Source organism: Alosa pseudoharengus, unplaced genomic scaffold, assembly GCF_046254945.1.
Source record: "Alosa pseudoharengus isolate Yale_2024_CS ecotype anadromous, Long Island Sound unplaced genomic scaffold, YU_APseudo_1.1 YU_APseudo_1.1_scf_24, whole genome shotgun sequence".
NCBI lineage: Eukaryota > Metazoa > Chordata > Actinopteri > Clupeiformes > Clupeidae > Alosa > Alosa pseudoharengus.
This window is the reverse complement of record NW_027468689.1, coordinates 23,401,970-23,421,977: the sequence shown is the minus strand read 5'-3', so window position 1 is coordinate 23,421,977 and position 20,008 is coordinate 23,401,970. Positions and strand designations below refer to the sequence as shown.

General features: G+C 44.7%; 1 protein-coding gene and 1 non-coding gene across 2 annotated transcripts in view; one reads left to right on the top strand and one right to left on the bottom strand.

Annotated features, from left to right (window-relative positions):
* The window catches only part of LOC143142558 (CLIP-associating protein 1-B-like), a 76,138-nt gene that overhangs the window by 52,019 nt on the left and 4,111 nt on the right, over positions 1 to 20,008 (bottom strand). The window contains exons 3-8 of the mRNA XM_076303522.1: positions 5,496 to 5,574; positions 4,931 to 5,034; positions 4,713 to 4,804; positions 4,515 to 4,590; positions 4,013 to 4,110; positions 3,139 to 3,203 (exon numbers count right to left, since the gene is read on the bottom strand). Of these exons, the coding sequence (XP_076159637.1) occupies positions 3,139 to 3,203; positions 4,013 to 4,110; positions 4,515 to 4,590; positions 4,713 to 4,804; positions 4,931 to 5,034; positions 5,496 to 5,574 (514 nt within the window). The remainder of the gene's footprint in view (positions 1 to 3,138; positions 3,204 to 4,012; positions 4,111 to 4,514; positions 4,591 to 4,712; positions 4,805 to 4,930; positions 5,035 to 5,495; positions 5,575 to 20,008) is intronic.
* LOC143142740 (U4atac minor spliceosomal RNA) lies at positions 5,993 to 6,123 on the top strand. Its single transcript, XR_012990980.1, has one exon. It is a non-coding gene; the product is annotated as a U4atac minor spliceosomal RNA (small nuclear RNA).

Genomic DNA, 20,008 nt, shown 5'->3' with positions numbered 1-20,008 from the left:
TTTCTCTCTGTCTGCTTCCACCACCTCCAGAACATTCTGGTAATGTTCTTCGCCTCTTGCAGAGCCTATGTAGTCTGAGCTTCACATTACACGGTCATTGACCACATTCATGGACTCCAAGTGAATCAAGGCCTCCTTGTAGGCTGGGTGAGCAGGCCAGGTTGAGATGTCAGTGGTGAGGAAAGCAGGGTCCAGCTGCAGAAGCTGAAAGATATACCACAAATCAGGTCCCAGGTTTGCTAGTGTCGTCTTTTGGGTTATCTTTCCTGGAAATTTGGGCTTGCCGAAACCTGAGCCATATCTGTCATTTGGATATGTGCAGGAGGTAGATGGTTTGACAGCAAGCAAGCTGGTGCCAGGGATTTCATGTGCTGAAGTACCACTGGTGTCTCTCAAAGGCCTTCATTGCACTCTTGGAGATCACTGCTGAAACATGTGAATACTGAAGCAAATTCTTGAAGAACTGCAGGTCGTTCCATGATGCGTCAACAGCCACTGAACACTGCAACCACCAAGATGAGGCCTTGATTCACTAAGAGTCCATGCATGTGGTCAATGACAGCGCAGAGCGTAATGTGAAGCTCAGCACAGACTACATAGGCTCTGCAAGAGGAGAAGAACATTACCAGAATGTTCTGCAGGTGGTGGAAGCAGGAAGGGAAACATGTAAAGAGTGTGTGTTCTTTGTAGCGCTTCAGACTTGTAACCGGAGGGTTGCCGGTTCAAACCCCGACCAGTAGGCACGGCTGAAGTGCCCTTGAGCAAGGCACCTACTGTAACCCCTCACTGCTCCCCGAGCGCCGCTGTTGTAGCAGGCAGCTCACAGCGCCGGGATTAGTGTGTGCTTCAGCTCACTGTGTGCTGAGTGTGTTTCACTAATTCACGGATTGGGATAAATGCAGAGACCAAATTTCCCTCACGAGATCAAAAGAGTATATATACTTATATTTATACTTATATTAATATGAAAAAAAAAAGGATTTTCATATAAGACCATGACTGGACTACCTTCACATCTGCTTTTTATAGATATTGGGACAAAGAAACGCTAAAAATAGGGGAATAATGCAATATTTTAGAAACCAATGAAGCTAGAGATATCAGACTGGTACCAAAAGATGCGCAATAGCCCAGGGATTAAAGTTGTCAAGATAGGCTACGCAGTGCCGCTGCTGGCCATTTTGGTGCCCTAACTGGTGAAATACAGTATTTCAAATACAAAATAGTATTTTGTTATTTGTATTTTATTGGGTTGAAGGAAATGGCTCTGTATTTTGTATCAAAATACTTTATTGGGGTGTATTTTTGTATTTTAGAAATACTGCAAAATACTTTATGTGAAACACACTAAAAAAGTAGATACTACACACAGGTGTAATGAATAATTGGTAATTAGGCAACAATGGTTTGTTTTTATCGCAATCAGCTAATGTGAGAACAGCAGGTGAACTTGTCCCCACTGTAGAATGTAGAAATGGATGCTACAAGGAAGGGAATTCAAACACACTCAACACCTTACCATCTATTGGTGTCATTGTGGTTCATTGAGATATCTGACATTTTTTCTGTTAAAGATTGGCATGGAGACAATAGGACATGGTTGCCTTTGTCGGTGTCCTTATGTGAACTTGCACAGGTAAACTTGCTCATCTTTACTTGCGTACGACTTCACACCAGTGCTTCAGACCAGAGCTGATGCTTCAACAACGCTGATCCTTTAGCAATAACGCATCCATGACAGCTAGTGGCCTTGCCAAATAGACGCACACAAATGACGCTAATATGTGAGGTTCTGGTAGGCCTACTGGTTATGGTTTTGTGCTATAAATTAATAATATTTTATAGCAAAGTTTTAAGTTGACTATTTTGATTGCATGGTTATTTTTTGTCAACATACACTCACAACCTACTGTCGTTAAAAGTGAGGCCTAAGCAAAATAGGCTACAAGGCTGTCTGTGCGTCACAAACACGACTGACCCCCTTACTAAACAGTTCGCGATGATGACAATATTATTATTATTTTATGTTAACATGCTCAGTCAAAACCTTCCGTCGCAAATTGTGAAAAACATTGTTGTACATGTCATAACAGACGGGATAATACATTGCCTACGGTTTATATTGCGTCGCTTTACACATAATGTTAGTTGCATTGATTAAAAACTGTAACAATAATAGTAACCTACATGGGGTGGCATAGCAGGCTATCTGTTCAAGTCATAGGTGACACCCAAAATGAATGACCTCCCCTGACAAGAGTTCGCGATAGTAAGAAATTGTCTACATTGATGCACGGAAAGAACACAGCCTACGCTTCTTCTCCGAATTCGCACATAGAGCTCACAATATCATATCCAAAAAAGTTCAACGGATTGGCCAACCTCATCAGCTGTCTCGATTGTGTCACTATAATCCAACTTTTAGACCGTTATTAGTCCTCCATACGTGTTTTTTTTTTTAAGCAAACGCCCCAGGCCAATGAGACAAGCGTGTAGCTACAACATAAACAAAGCGGAACTCATGGCCGAGGTAGGCTATCTTCTTGAGCGGTCACTAATTGAGACACAGAAAGTTCTCAAGAACACTATTAGGTCTTTAAACATTTACCATCACACACATTAATTCATCGGACCTAATATTTGTAGTTGCCTTAAAAAAAAGAAAAGAAAGGGTGATAGTCCCCCCCCCTATTTTTTTTCTCATCGGATCTGCATCGATCTCAAATATGACATTTCTAAAATCAAATTGACGGAAATCCGTCGTATGACGGAGAACTTTAATCCTTGAATAGCCACATTTATATTCAACTTTCATTGACACTGTAGGCCTAAATGCATTATTTTGGAAGTTATTTATGAAAAACTGATTTTTCCAGAGCGGGGATACAGGCTCTGCTAAGAAGCAACTTTAAAGGGCTTGGTCCAGCTAATATTCTACACATTTTCTTTTCATTAGTATTGTCACATTTTAAAATTGGGTACAAGTTGAATTTCCAAAATTGGGGCAAATGATGCACCCTAATACACACGCAGTGGTCACAGCACAGGCAAGGAGCAGGACACCTCAGTTCGAGGACCCCTCATTAACACACAGTCAGTCCGGAGATTGTGAGAGAGGAGAAGAGTCCAGGTACTCACCAGAGGAGAGAATCATGTTCCCCGATCTTTGGACTTCGTCAAATTTGCTAAAAATTACATTCAAGCTGCAAAGAGATGAGGGAGAGAAAGAGAGAGTGAGTGAGTGAGAGTGTGCTAGAGTGTGCGAGGGGAATGAGGTGGTGTCAGTCGCTATAACTCCCGAGGCAGACGCTTCCTTCTGTATCTTTTTTTTCTGGCTGGAGCTCTTAAGTCTGAAATGTAATTTCTCAGCAGCAGATGTAATAACTTGTGCTCCCTGGGCTTTCAGCACATGTTCCTCCTGGTGACTTACTGACTCCTGTACAGCTTGTTTACAAAAACAACCAGTCAGACTAGCTTCCAGAGACGGCACTGCGTTCCTCAGCTCAATATTACACATTATGACCTTTAAAAGTTACATTTCATTTCATACATCTACTCATTTAGCTGGCGCTTTTACCCAAAGCAACTTGCAGGTAAAGAATACCATCCAAGACGAGAAAGTAAGGAATGTTAAAGTGACGGAGCAATAGGAGATCTGAGAGTAGCTTTCCCCACGTCATGCTGTGGCCACAGTGTGGTTTGTGTTCTAGGGCGGATATCACTCAGTCTGATGGATTTACAAGTTTGCATAAGGCCCTCATGTGTGCTGTCGCACACTGAAAGGTTTATTTTGAGCTTGTGCAAGAGGGCAGTGTGAATGTTAGCATCGTACTGGTATGTCTGCTATGTGAGTGGTGTGTTAGCTAACAATGTTAGTGGACAGTGAACAATGTTCAGTACTTCTAAAGGGGTTTTGTGGCGTATGTTTGTTAGCGTAAGCATCGTATTGGTATGTTTACTATGCTATGTGAGCGGTGTGTTAGCTGACAGTGTTAGCCGTGGAGCAGCCTACCGGGACTGGGGAAGGCCTTTCTTTCCCAGGTCCATGCGCACCCTCTCCCCCACGTGTCTGTAGATCTCCACCAAGCAGTTCATGGCTCCGTCACGAACCTGTGGGAAAGGGGGAAACCTCGACCTCAAAACAGAACCAACTTTGTTTAATCCTTACTATTGTGTACTATGATTGAGAATTATGTAGTATCATTTCACGTTAATGTAACTACTGAGGTGCACATAATATCAAAAACATATTTTCCATCTATGTTCCTAACCACTGTTTCCCTTCAACTGATAATGGGCGAGGCACACAGGATAACTACTGGATATAAGAAATGATTGGCTTTTATCTGCTGCAACTGATACACACGATATGACAGGCTCCTGCTTTGTTTTGGTTGGGATGACTAAAACAGCAATGCTTTCACCCACCACCAGGGGTCTCCAAAGCTCTTCAGTATTTTATATGAATTGCTGCCTTGCCCTATAGAACGTTCTCTATCAGACACTGTGCCCACCTGGCTTGTTGGGTCTCCTAACAGGTTACATATGTGAGGTACAATTTTGCTGAGGGTGAGTCCTTGGGCTCCATATCTGAAAGAACAAAACATAAATAAATAGACTTTACAGGAAACAAACTGTTTTTTATATTTATTGCTACAGTGACACCATACGTCACAAGTACAAAGCTCCAGTTGAACATCTGAAGTACTCACAAATTAAGGGTGGAGATAAGGCAGAGGCAGACTCCTTCTCTGGTCCGGTTGTTTTTGTGTTTGAATCCGCCCAACATTCGATCCCACACGTACTGCAGAACAACACAAGCACAAGAATGCAGTCCTTATTCAAACCATACCTTTGTAAGAGCAGTAATTAATTAATTAATTAATTAATTAATTCAGTGCAAGGTGAACAGGTGAGAGTTTAAGTGTACCTGGGGAGTGGCCGCTTGCTCCATGATCTTCAGCAGCAGGGTTTGGTCCTGGTCCCTCACCTGGTCCTTGGCGTCCCCTAAGCGATCTATCAGACTGGGCAGGACTGGCAGAACACACAGGACACAGAGGATTAGTATCCACACATGGAGGTGCCATCTACTAATGCAGTCAATTTATTGTACAATATGCAGTACATTTACATTTATTCATTTGGCAGACACATTTATCCAAAGCAACTAACAGCAATAGAATAAAATTTAATCTGTTAACATTTAACCATTTTAAAAATTAAGTTACAGAGCTACATCTACATCAATAGAATAACATTTAAGCTATAGGCTAAGCATTTTAACACAGTTCAATACCAGGTCAATATCACACATTTGTTACAGCAAAACAATATTATATTTACATAGCAATAGTCAAAGCACTTTACAATGAAGGGGGGATCCTCATCTCAACCACCACAATGTACACAATGAATGCTTACGGTGAGGAGTTTGATAGGGAAATTGGAGCTACATTTTAAGGAAAGCAGTATGGAGTGCCATCTAGTGAACTTACCTGTTCCTATCTGGGGACGGAACCGATCCTGCAACCTGGTAACTAAGGCTGACAACAGGTCCATTCCCAGCAATGCGACCTTTAAAAAAAAAAAATACAATATTATTAAACATATTCTATTACAATGCATTATTAAAGTGAATATAAATTATGAATATTTTATATGAATACATATTAAATGAGGAAACAGACTATGATATGTTTAAAGATAAAGCACAATTCCACAACTCAGCAAGATAAGGATTAGGACAGCTGCAGCTGAGTAGCTCCATGCAAACTGATGGTTGCAAAGGATCATGGGTAATGTGGAAAAAGATGCCTTTTTCTTCTGTTTTCTCGGAAACAGTACCAAATGGGAGGACCAAAAGTAGTCAAATCCAACTAATACCACTAGTCTAACCTTTTACAAGCGTAAACTCCACACGTTAGAAACCACCCACCATTAGTTAGAAGTGTACTGAAAAGTGCTATGTCCCCTGCCCCCCCACACAGCTGCAACCTTCCTTGTCTTGGGGTGGCTTGGGCTATTCAATGAACGTATAGTGAGAATAACCCTGCTAACACCATTACCAACACATCTAGCATCACCTGGGCTTTTAGCTCAGGCTATGGTGCAATTTTTGGAAACCCCTTCACTTCAACTGTAAAATAATACAGGCACATGTTAAATGCCCTCTGGAGGACAGTTGCAAAATGACATGTTATATGCTGCTCGTGTCATATTGCACAGACTGCCCAGCAGAGGGCGCACTGTGTTAATGAGCTGAGTAACCACATGCATCATCCACTGCAGGTATGTGATGCATAGGAATTTAACACTATGGAAAGCCACATCTACCATACATAAATTCACAGCACAACATGCTTTAGAGCCACGCTCAACCATCTCATGAAATCATATTCGCTATATTTGGACGCACGCTGAAAAGCAAATCAAGCAAATCAAGCAATTCCCATTGCATGTGGCCACGTTTTGTTTACAGTTTGCCTCAGTGCATGAAAAAGCCACTGCAAGCCCACGTCAGCCATGTACGCATGTATGTGATCTCTATCCAGTAGAGAGGGAGCAGTGCACACCACTGCAATGCCAACCCCTCTCTCTCTCTCCCTCCCTCCCTCTCTCTCTCTCTCTCTCCCTCCCTCTCTCTACCTCTCTCTCTCCCTCCCTCTCTCCCTCCCTCCCTCCCTCCCTCCCCCTCCCTCTCCTTCTCTCTCCCTCCCTCCCTCCCTCTCCTTCTCTCTCCCTCCCTCCCTCCTTCTCTCTCCCTCCCTCTCCTTCTCTCTCCCTCCCTCCCTCTCTCTCCCTCCCTCCCTCCCTGTCATGTTCTCTGTCTACCACATAATGTCAGCCCTGCCTGCCTAGCACATGCTTTACGAACCACCCACATATGCACAAATCACATGTGTGTTCTCAATCAAACACACACACACACACACACACACACACACACACACACACACACACACACACACACACACACACACACACACACACACACACACACACACACACACACTGTACATATTTAATGACAAACTATGCTACACACTGCGCTAGACACCAACCCATCTTTTAAGACCTCTGCTTAAGCACAGAAATATGATGGCAGGATTGGGTAGTGGCAGAGGTGATGCTGTTGGACATGTTCCTCTAATTCAGTTCTACAGATGAATGTGTCACTTCACTCTTCTCTGTGCTTCAGTGGCACTATTTGGCAAACAGACAGGTAGCGGGAGAGTCAGGGAGGCCAAGAGTGCAAAAAAGCAGGTGAAACAGAGAGAGAGAGAGGAAAGAGCGAGAACACCAGCAGATCTGTTATCTCTCCAGTGGTGGCAGCAGCAGCCACTCTCCTCTTCTTCCTCTCCTCCATTTCCCTTCTTCCTCCCCCTCACTCTACCCCCTCCCTTTCTCCTCTTTCTGCCTTTTCGACTCTCTCCCTCTCTCTGCAGACCCAAACTCCTGCTCTCCACATCGCCTCCAGCTCAGGTCAGAGCTCCACTCCACATAAATCTACTAGTAGTCACAGTGGGAAGAGGGGGACAGAGAGAGAGAGAGAGAGATATATAGAGATAGAGAGAGAGAGAGATGGAGTAAGAGATAACTTGAGCTCCAACTCAATATAAATCTACTACTAACGTTCACAGTGCGAAGACTTGTCTTTTTTGTTTTCACTCGCTACGCCAATATCAGAAACTTCATTCTTATAATTTCTCTCAGGATAATTTAATCAGGAATATTTAATGCTTGTGACCACTAAGTTATCATCTACAGTCCCAAACTTCCTTTTACTGGCGTGCTAGTTTTAAGATATTTAAACTTAGCTTCAGGCTATGTTTGTGGCACGTTTCCTGGTTGCTGTTTACCAAACGTTAATGTTGCTTGTGATACTGTGCTTTTGTTAGAGTGCATTGTTAACATTACCTAGCTGATGTTATCTTGTTTTAAAAATATTATGAATCTTTAGAAATTGAGTTTTAAAGCACAGCGTTTAAATCACAGCATACGGGAAAGACTTGAAAGGCACACTAGCATCTGCTACTGGTTAAGTGGTAGCGAGACAAGATAAGGCATAGATAAAGCCCAGATTAAGGCTCACAGTAGGGGCAGAGGTAGCGAGGTTGCAGACATGCAGACATGCCAACCTGGTAAATGCGGTTGTGTAAGAACTGAGGAGACGCATTACTGTACTATTACTACAGGGGGGGTAGTGTGTGAGGACGCAAAAGAAGTTATCTAAGCCAGATTTTTTTACTGTGACATACACAGGATTCGTTACTTTGAGAAAAAGGCCAGAGGGCAGAGCAAAGCAGGAGGAGGGGAACAAGGTCTCTGAGGGGTAAGGAGGGTAAGGACTCAAGAGAGAGATGATCAGTAAATGTGTGTGTGTGTGTAGGGGTGTGTGTGTGTAGGGGCTTTACAACCATCCCATTTCTCTGTGAATGTGTGTGTGTGTGTGTGTGTGTGTGTATGGGGGGGGGGGGTTCAGTGCATGTGTGTACTGTATTCGGGGGTTCAATGTCAGTCTATCTGTGTGTGCCTGTGTGTGTGTGTGTTGATGAGAGAAAGTGTATGTTTGTGTGTGTGTGTGTGTGTGTGTGTGTATAGTGGGGTTCACTGCCAGTCTAACTGGGTCGTGGCGTCATGGATCTGGGCCAGAGCTCTGGCTGGATGGCTGGTAATAAAAAGTGCTGTTGTGGGCCGCGTGTGTGTGTGTGCGTGTGTGTGTGTGTGTGTGTGTGTGTGTAAAATAAACGTGCTGGGCAGCTGTGGGATTCCTGCATGTGTGTATGTGAGCGTGCGTTTGTATATGTGTGTGTGTGTGCGTGTTCCTGTGTGTGTGTGTGTGTGTTCCTGTGTGTGTGTGTGTGTGAGTAAAATAAGCACCGTCCCAGGCAGCTGTGGGACTCCTGTCCTCATTACTGCAGTGGGCTGATCGCTCTCGCAGGCAGGAAGAGCGCCGGGGTTTCCAGGCCAACCGCCGCTGCAGCCCGCCCATTGGCTGACGACAGCTCGGCTGTTCAGGCCTCCTCAGGGACCGCTGCCGCCCGCCTACTCGCCCGCCCGCCCGCCCGCCCGCCACCACAGACACACCGGCACGGAGCACGGATCGATGAGAGAGGAGCCGTATCCTTCACCCGTCCGCCTGCGTACAAATCGCTCCGCTAGCCCACAGGACGAGACACGACCACACGCCAAGAGGCTCGGCAGAGGAGAGCAAGAGGTGACGGTGACGGTGACGACGACGACGACGACGATGATGATGATGATGAGGTTCATGCTTTGCAAAAAGCAGCAGCTGTCCTAGCCTAGCACTTCACAGATTTCTATATAACATAATCATTCAATACCTGAAGTACTGGCAATAGTGTGAGGGAGAGCCCAAGAAGATGGGGAACATTTAAACTCTCCACAGGTCAGGGAGAGGATAGGACAGAGAGCACAGGCTTCATGCAGTCTGTAAAAAGTGGACACCTTTCCCTGACCTGTTACTTATTTCACAGGTACTAGTGGCAGAAATAATTTTATCCTATTGCTGAGGAATGAGACTGACGTGGCCCTGAACCAATCCACATCAAGCTGTCTATTCATTGAGCCGTAGCGTTTGGTCAGTGCCCACAGGGACATAGGTGAGAGTCTGGCCTGGGGTCATTTCGGGACCCCACCTGAAAGTGACCTGTTTTGATATCCATTTGTACGTGTTGGCGGCTTGTGACAACTAATAACTTGTGAAATGACGAGAAGTCTGCCGTGCGTGTGTGTGTGTGTGTGTGTGTGTGCGTGTGTGTGTGTGTCCTTCCTCAGCTTGGTCCTTAAAAGCCCTTTGATCAGTCTTTCATGATCTCTGATCGCGGGCGTGCCTCTGGCTCTGCAAACAGAGCCGACAGATTCATCTCATTCAGCTTCATTAGAGCACAACCTCTCATGTCCACAAGAGGACAAACGTGTAACACAAGGAGCTTACAGAAGCGAGGGAGGAAGGGAGAGAAGGAGAAAGAAGAAAAGAAAGAGAAAGGAGAGAGAAAGGGGTGGTGGTTGCTAAAGGAAGCAAGAAATACATGTGCCAGTCTGCTCAGTAAGTGCCCCCACACACACACACACACACACACACACACACACACACACACACACACACACACACACACACACACACACACACACACACACACACACACACACACACACACACACACACACACACACACACACACACACACACACACACACACACACACACACACACACACACACACACACACACACACACACACACACACACACACACACACACACACACACACACACACACACACACACACAACCTTTGTGCTGATGGTCTTCTGATGAGCATCTGCTGTGTCAACCATCCATTAACACCAAGAGGTCCCAGTCAAGACAGAGACTTTCTAATGAGACACAGCACTCAAAAAATCCTCCATAGAAATGCATGGGGTTAGTTTGTAACCCTGTTGTCTGCACATATCCCACCCCTTCCTCTGCAAAACGTCGACATGTGAATACACTGAGCCAATCATGTGGTGTGATGTGAATACATTGAGCCAATCATATGGTGTGTTGTGAAGACATCGTGCCAATCATGTGTTGTGAACTCGCCGCTGGAGCAAGATTGGTGTCGTGAAGCCTTGCGCACACGCATTTCTGCCGAATAGGATGCCCGATGAGTGCCCAAAAAGCGTTGCAATATGGCCGCCGAGTGGAGGGACTTGCCTAAAAGGACTTTGGTCAAGACTCTTTTCCTCAGCGGTTCATTGGTGGAATGAGTTACCTAATGTTCTAAGTTCTTGAGAGTTTTGAGGCTTTAAAGACTCCTCTTTTCACTTCCTGGATTCTCTTACAAACTTATGGTTTATATGTTAAGGCCATCCTTAAAAATATTTTCGTTTGCCGTAACCCGACCGACCCTGTCAATTTAGAACCGACCCAAATATTTATTTTTTTCCCCATTTAGTCCGACCGACTTGCCGGTTGTAAACTTGCGTTAAGACCGACCGATTTTTTTTTACTCTAAACAACCAATACAAATAAAATACTATTTATTTTAGTAGGCTTAAGTATTGTGAATATAAATTGCCTACATACAAACTTGGGCTCTCTTAAATAAAACCCTGTGGCGTCATCTCTACACCATTGGTTTTCACATGTCATACTATGGCCTATACGCTTCGTTTCATTCACACAAATATCTCGACAACGTTATTACTTGGCAAGAAGTTCTGGAAGAACTGTGCCCAGATCTTTTCCTATCCTTTCTCCCCTCTAGTCTAACGGTGACCGTGTTGAAGAATTGAAATTGGTTGTGGTCTATTCAGCATTTCTAAAAATATGAGTCCGAAATGTGAAGACTGCTGGTCCGCGGAGTCGTGGAGTGAAATTAGAAAGGCCCGGTGATTCGTCTGATAATTTGCTGCGCAGTTGATCAAGATACCGCGGACCGACAAAAAAAGAAAACAAACGTTTCTGCTATCGATGTCATTAAACATAGAGCCATACAATAAAGTGGTGGTATGAGCGTTCATTCAATGCAGGCGTCTGCGCGTCTGCTCGAGAGAAACTGAAACTAATCGATAACGTTGGTATCAAAGCTCCGCTTCAACCTGTTAAACGACAGTTAATAAAACGATGTTGATTTTTGGAACTTCCATAGAAACAGAGCAGAGACTGTATAATACACTGTAGTAGGCTACAGCACTGAGTATTATATAGTCAAATTTGAATATAACGTAGCCAAAAGCTAATGTAGCATTCTTTCTATATGTTAAAGATTAACAGATCAGTGATTTACGCCTATCTGCTCGCCAAAAAAGCTGGTATTGTGTTTCCTGAATCCTTACATTCAGGCATTCAAATTAAACTTAATTAAAAAACATGTATTTTTTTCTCCATTTCCTACCAATGTATGATGCTTGCATGAGGGAAACATCCCAAAACAATAGCACCCATATACTTGTTGCTGTTTTGAGAAGTATTTCTTTTCTTATGCAAGCATCATGCAACCATGCAAAAGCAATGAAACTAATTATATCTTACATTAGTAAAGCAGTCCTCTGATGTGCATGTCACAAAACATTTAAGGGAAAGTGCATGTATAACAATATAGGCATAATAATGATTGTGATAATGATAATGACAATTTGATTGGGGGGGGACTGGGGTTGGGTAAGTGTAGATGAGCCCTATGACCCCAAAGTCTGCCATTACTGGGCCTTAAGTCAAAGAAGTTTGAGAAAGGCTGGTCTACATAACCTGCATCAGATTGAGGTTTGCAATGATGCGCCTGAAGGCACGGGTTGAGGACCCAGTCAGTTACGTCACAATATGCACATTTGTTTAAATTCATACTTACGTAATCACCATGACCAAAATTGTACTTTTTTTTTTTACTTTGAATCTTGAAAAAAAAAAAATATTGACCTACCTACCGACCCATTTTTAAATTGTTTTGGCTGTTACTGCAAACAAGAATATTTTTAAGGATGGCCTAATATGAAAACTCATTCATTTTCATTTATGATATTTGATAGTATCATCATTGATATTGTTGTTGTCAAAAACATTACTGTGCTTTATTTGAAACTAATAATGCAGTGTTTATATACGTAAAGTCTCTTTGGACAAATGTGTCAAAAACCATGAACATAAACATAAACCTCTCATTAAATACTTGATCGAGGACGAATGTTGAAATGATTATAGATTTCCAGAAGGTTCCACTCAGTCCTGGGACGGCCTCATATTTAGTCCTGCTGTTGGACACACACACCATCCGCACAATAACGGGCTGTTCCTGCTGGCTGATCCTGCTGGCTGATCCTAGTCTGCAGTCTTTGATGATCTACCCTGCAGTGAGTTTCCAGCAGCCTGTGCTGTGGTACAATGTGGTGCTCTTCTGTGCTGTGGAAGGATGTTGTGCTCTTCTGTGCTAGGGAGCTGTGCTGTGTTGTGGTAGAAAGCTGTGCCATGCAGTGCTAGGGAGCTGTGCTGTGTTGTGGTAGAAAGCTGTGCCATGCTGTGCTAGGGAGCTGTGCTGTGTTGTGGTAGAAAGCTGTGCCATGCTGTGCTAGGGAGCTGTGCTGTGTTGTGGTAGAAAGCTGTGCCATGCTGTGCTAGGGAGCTGTGCTGTGTTGTGGTAGAAAGCTGTGCCATGCTGTGCTAGGGAGCTGTGCTGTGCTATGCTGTGCTGTGTTGTGGTAGAAAGCTGTGCTGTGCCATGCTGTGCTAGGGGGGTTGCTCTGCTGTGCTGTGCTGTGCTGTGCTGTGCTTTCCAGCTCCAGAGCTGTGATAAGGGATTAAGTGGAGCTGCTCTTCTCTGCTCTGCTCCCTTGCTGCTTCTCTGTTGGCAGTCAAGCCAGACTGCATTCATAATAGAAAAGGCTCTCCCCTTACAGGGTACGCAAGCCTCCCTCTGCAGCAATGAGGCCTAGCCCTACTGGAGCACACACACAAACACACACACACACACACACACGTTCTTTGAGTGCACACACACATCAGAATTCACACACAATCATATGCAGACACACACACACACATTCATATGCAGACACACACACACATTTATATGCAGACACACACAGACATGCACTCACACCCACATGTTCTCTGTGCGCGCACCCACATCAGAATACACACACACACACACACACACACACACAGTGAAGAGAGTGGGGTGAACTGTGGAGAGCAGGCGGATAACAGGGGCAGAGCAGCGGTGTCTGTGCATTGATTTACACTGTACCCATTTCATCTCTGCTACCCTTCACCACAGTTTATGACCGTCACATATACTGATGCTGGTGTGTGTGTGTGTGTGTGTGTGTGTGTGTGTGTGTGTGTGTGTGTGTGTGTGTGTGTGTGTGTGTGTGTATTGAGGGTGATTGCGGTGGGGGCTGGCGCCACATGATGAACGCCTCGGAGTCTTTGAGCAGTAGGATCTGAAACAGGACGAAGCTTGGCCCCCTTCAGCCACATTCACGTGTATTCAGTTCAGAACAATGTTTTAAAATGAAAATAATCTCCGTCCAAACGTGCGCTTGTTCTATCAGAAGCTTTTTATTTAGCTCCGTATCAAAACCGGTTCCTGTCCTCATTAAACGCATTAGGTCTCAGTCTACAAGTGGCACAGATCCAGCAGGGTCTTAAAACCCAGGGCTCCGTTCTGATAGGCCAGCCGAGCTCATTCTGATAGGCCCACTGCTAACCAGCTTCACATTAGCCAAGCACTGGTTCCCTACATGCACACACAATAAGCACCAGTAAGTCTAAGGGTTGTGCAAGACAAGGCTTTTAACATCTAATGGCTGCTCCAGATAAGAGCTTTCTCCTGATCGTGGGCTTTTATTTCCTGATCGCTGCACGCCACTGGTATTGGGGCATCGTGTACCTGGAGGGCGTGCAGTGCAGTGCACTAAGCTGTCTGTCCGTCAAGGAGCTTTGACCTACTGACCCATCGCCCATCGGATCACACGGGTCGCTCACGCTGAGTAACATCTCCCACACACAGCCTGAGGGACAGGACTGTGCCATCAGAACAGTCTTGTGTGTGCGTGTGTCTGTGTCTGTGTGTCTGTGTGTGTGTGTGTCTGTGTGTGTGTGTGTGTCTGTGTGTGTGTGTGTGTGTGTGTGTGTGTGTGTGTGTGTGTGTGTGTGTGTGTGTGTGTGTGTGTGTGTGTGTGTGTGTGTGTGTGTGTGTGTGTGTGTGTGTGTGTGTGTGTGTGTGTGTGTCTGTGTTTCGAGTGGACTGCACTGGACTGGGAGAGGAGAGGAGCGAAGAAAACAAAGAGGAACGAGGCCAGAGCACACAAGCACGCGGAACGGGTGGCCAGGCAGGCTGGACAAGCGGTCGGCCAGTCGGCAGGCCATCTTCCTTTTCCGGGTCTAAGGAATCTGGACAATTGAAATCTGGAGCACTGAGGAGGAGAAGAGAGGTTCCCAGCCCCACCCACACTTCCTCTGGGTCACACACACACACACACAGACACACACACACACACACTGTGTTGATGGCAGAGTGATGTATTGATGCTATTGCTATGTCCACAGACGAGTTGAGCTGCGTATTCATAGACAAACCACTTAGGAACAGGAACTTAGTGCTGTTGCTGGCTGAGAGAGAGAGAGAGAGAGAGAGAGAGAGAGAGAGAGAGAGGAGAGAGAGAATATGTGTGTGAGTGTATATGTGTGTGTGTGTGTGTGTGGCATAGCACTTTCAAAGTTTCTGGGCTATATTGAGAAACCTCCCACTATAAGCAGCCCCTAGCTTCCATCTCTGAATCACCGTGCACCATAATTCATCATGATGTTGCTCCATCACCTCATAGCATTGCTCAACCACAACAGAAAGTGACCTGCAGGTCCTCTTTACCCTTCAGCAGGCTTGTTGAAGTTTTGCTCATTCTATTGAAAAAATGCATTTATCAACAACGTGAAGTAAGATCCTAAAATATATTTTTGATGGACATTCTCTGGAATTTAGAATTATTAGCCTATTCAGTATATAGAATTTAGAACGTTCTCACATTGGTGTGACAGTATGCTGCCGTCATACTCATAGTACAGCTCACCACAGAAAATAAAATAAAAACAACTCCAAAGGAAATATTAGCTACAGTAATTCAAATCTGCCTATCGCTAGGCTACATTCAGAATTCATCTTCAAGTTCATCAAGGTTACCATTTTTGCATCTTCAGGTCCAATCCAGCATAACCTTGTCAAGCCTATTCTATTCCCTGGAGGCCTTCAGTGAAGGACAAATTAATTATTCATGGTCCCAGGGTGGCCTTCTGACCGGCGTGGCTGATCTCTCATGGCAGGACCTCCCCCAGGTACCAACAGCTAGCTATGCCCCCTACCAGACACACCACCTGGGCATCTGAGTAGAGGACAGGGGGCAGAGCGAGGTCTCAGGTGGTCACACAGCACCACACTAACAAAACAGGCCACTGAAATAATTACACACAATATCAAATATCATATGCGGGAAGGTGTCTGCTTGATAAGCCCAGTGACATGCTCTGGAAGCCTGCTCTGTTGGTGATGTTTTGTTTAGTTCTGCCCACAAAGCTTGCTTTGCTAATGATTTTGTTTTTATTGGTAAATAGGCTTGGTTGTTGATTGGACTGCTGAGGGAAATCCCCTACCTATAGCACTCTGAATATAAACACCTCTCCTACAGTATATACAGCACATACTATAAAAAAAAAACATAGACTGTGGGTACCATGGTCAGACTTGTTTACCCAACACGGCAGTGATCAAGATAATGCAAATGCGCTGTCTCACAGCTGTCTATGAAGGCCAGACCAGCCAGCTGGGCACCTGCTAGTGGGAGGACTCAACACCATAGTAACGCCATAAGCCACTGAAATAATTCTGCAGAATACCATAGAAATAGCACAGTGAATGAACACCATAGATGCTATGGTATACAGTAAGCAGCACTAGTGCACAATGGATGTGTTTGTGCATCAGACTGCAGTGATGATCAGGCTCGTTGTTAAGGCAATTGCAATGTCTCAATGGGACGCAGATACAGGGCTGTCTTTAAACAGAAAGGCATCAGAATGTTTGATAAGGTCGGTCACAAACAGTTCCTAAGTGTCTTTTTGCATGTGTGATGCTAGCTCTAATCGATCCTTCACCCAAAATCAAAATGTTCAAATATGGTTTGTTTTTTTTAGTTTTTAGATAAAAGGGCAAGATTGAGTTTCGGTCATTTGCGATTATATTTCTGTGGTCAGCACAGAGTGAGGGGCTGTTCCAGCCGCGGCAGCAGAATGTTCAGCTACGGGTTTCCACACACACACACACACACACACACACACAGGTTGAGAATGTGCTGGAAGATAACGGCTAAATGAGCAATAATGGGAACAGGAAAAGTCAGAGGGTATTAGGGACACACACACACCTAACTCTATGCCTACTTAACACTGCCTCTGTTCTACCATCACTGAAGCACTTCAACTCTTCTGTGATAAGTTGCTGCTGTTGTTGTTGATGATATTTCTGTCATCGTTGAGTAGTGAACTGCTGAGCGTAGCGCTATACTGCTCTCCCGCAAAGCAGGTCAGGCTGAAGTTTGGCGCGTTTGTGCGTTGGGTGGAGTAGAGCATGCATACAGCATCGTGTCGCTTTTCCTGCTCCATTTGATTTCGGTGTTGTCAGGAGAAGGCTGGGATCGGCTCGGCTGGGCATAAATGTTTTAAAAGCTCTGGATGGGAGGCTGTGTGGCGTCGGCTCCTCCTCACAGTCAGTGCAAGGACAGACGGGGAAAGCGTGCGCACACACACACACACACACGCACACGCTCACACACACACTAGAGCACCTCAACGTGAGCACAGGGACCGTGGCCACACAACTAATTTACGACCTCACCGTCCTCGTCGGTAAAAGCTTACAGATGCCCCCACCGCCGTGAGAACCATCTCACCATCTGCACCGAGGCCATGATGACGATCGGTCACATGGCAAATTTTCAACCTCATTGCTCGGAGGTCTCACAGTCCTTGGGTGTAAACGCTGAAGGTCAGCGTCTCCCCTGCCACTTCCTCTTCCAAGGTACCGTGTGTTGCCTTGCGGAGAGAGCTGAACGAGGGCGAGGGCGAGAGCTCGGCAATCCCTTGACGAAGACCACGCGTGACCAGAGTCGTCCGTAGCTCGCTCGCTCACTCACTCACTCACTCATTCATTCGTTCACGCCAACAAAGCAGAGCTACAGTGAATTAGCTGAATATTTCATGAGCGCTCATCATGACTATAAGAGAACAATCCACTTGGCAATCACGGGAACAAGACGCGTGCAGTGGCGTGTAGGAGGATAGTCTCCATTCAGGGGTTGGAGCGAGTTTTAGTAATTAGCAAGAAAATCCCATTATTCTATGTTTTATTCATCCTTTATTTCACCAGGTGGGTCCCATTGAGATCCCCTGGCTAAAAGATCCCATTGAGATCCCCTGGCTAAAAGATCCCATTGAGATCCCCTGGCTAAAAGGTAAAAGAAAGTTCACTATTATTACTGACCTGATATTGAAAAGGTATGCACAGGTGTGTTACTTAGGAATGCATCGATACACGGGCCAACATCAGTATCGGCCAATATCAGCCTTGTTGACTGATATCGGCTATCGGCAAAACGATATGACATTTACCGATGGCTCTGGCTGATGTTTATCTGTTATGTTGCATCAATTCTAGGGATCGACCGATATATCGGGCCAATATTTGCGTTTTTTACATGTATCGGCATCGGCCGATAAGCGCCTGCGTTCGCCGATAGTTCTTTTCCCCGCATTATTTACATACAGGCGTCCACAGGCAGCTCTGTGTTGCTGGAGACTCTGCAATTCACGTGCAGACTGCCCCTCCCCCACGAACAGAGCTGAAAGCCTGCTCTTCAAGACAACAGTAAACTTTAAACTTTCAAAGCATCTTTTAACTGTTTGACTTAGCTTAAATATTGCCATACACTTTGAAGGTGGAAGCAAGTTTGTGGGTCCAAGTGGAAAATGCGAATGATATAGGTAGCCTACTTTATTTAATGCTAATGCCTCGTTTATAAAACTGCTTGCCATTGTATTTAGGTAGCTGCAAATAGCTAAGTTGTAGGCTAGGCTATCCATATGCATGCGGTAGCTAGCTGTTACAAACACTGATCATATGATTAATGCCAACGTTGTTCCGTGGTATTTGTGGGAGTTTTATTCAGCGACCACCTGGCTGAGTGTTGGACGCGTGTGGTGTGTGTGTGTCTCCCTCCCTGAATGCCCCTCTTCTATAAGACTGCTTGCCATTGTATTTAGGAAGCTGCACTAAGTTGTAGGCTATCCGTTTGCATGGTGTAGCGGTAGCTGTTACGAACACTGGTCAATCATATGATTAAGTAATGCCGACGTTGTTCCGTGGTATTTGTGGGAGTTTTATTCAGCGACCACCTGGCTGAGTTTTGGACGCGTGTGGTGTGTGCGTCTCCCTCCCTCTCTCCCTTCGAGCGGGCGGAGTTGCCATCGCAGTGATATCAGAGCTTTAATAATGAGAGACGTGTTATATGTAGTTGAATATTAATTCGTGTTAACGTTTATCATGTACCAGACATACCGTGTATGCCTTACTTGTTTAGAGCCGTTTGCTAACGTTATCATTATCAATCCAGTTCAATGGTGGTTCGTCAGCTACCAAACAGAAGTTTGTGTGTGCGTCTGTCTGTCTCACTCAGTGGGACACACGCATCACAGCGATATGAGAGTGCTGCGCTACCTGAAGGAGAGATTTTAAAACTGAGAGATATGTTTATATAGGCTACCTTTTGACGTTGATGCCGTTTAGAACAGAAACATTTGACACCACGTTATTTTCCTCTGCTGATTTATGTTCTGTGGTTGACATCTGGCAGCTTTTTTTAGAAAAATATAGACATAGAAAAATTGAAACCATGCAGTCTTAAATTACAAATCAAGCACTTTATTTCAATAGCTAATTTTCAGGCTTATTGTTTTCTTAAATTATTTAAATGTGTTGACAAAGGACATTTTGTGATGACCTGAATTATGTATTATAGTATGTCAGCAAGCAATGAGTCATCAAGGCTGTGTTGTAAGATGTTGATGAAAGCATTTTGCACAGTTAACCATATTCAGTGCACCCATCCATAAGTTCAATGTTCCTTTTTTAAATTGAGACTTATAACATTTGTTATCATTTGTGTAATTATGTGTCATTTGTATGATGTAAATTGAGGGAGCAAAATAAAAGCAGTATCGGCTCCAAATATGGGCTCAAGAAAATCGGCAGCCTGTATCGGTCATCAGCTTAGGCTGATGGAAAAAAATCGGTATCGGTATCGGCACTAAAAAATCCATATCGGTCGATCCCTAATCAATTCTGCACGAGGTAAATGTTGTTCTAAGAAGGCCTGAAAGACTTCATCAACAGCAGTGTCAACTTCCAACGTAATTACAAGTTAATCTCTCTATCTGACCAGCCCATTAAAGACAC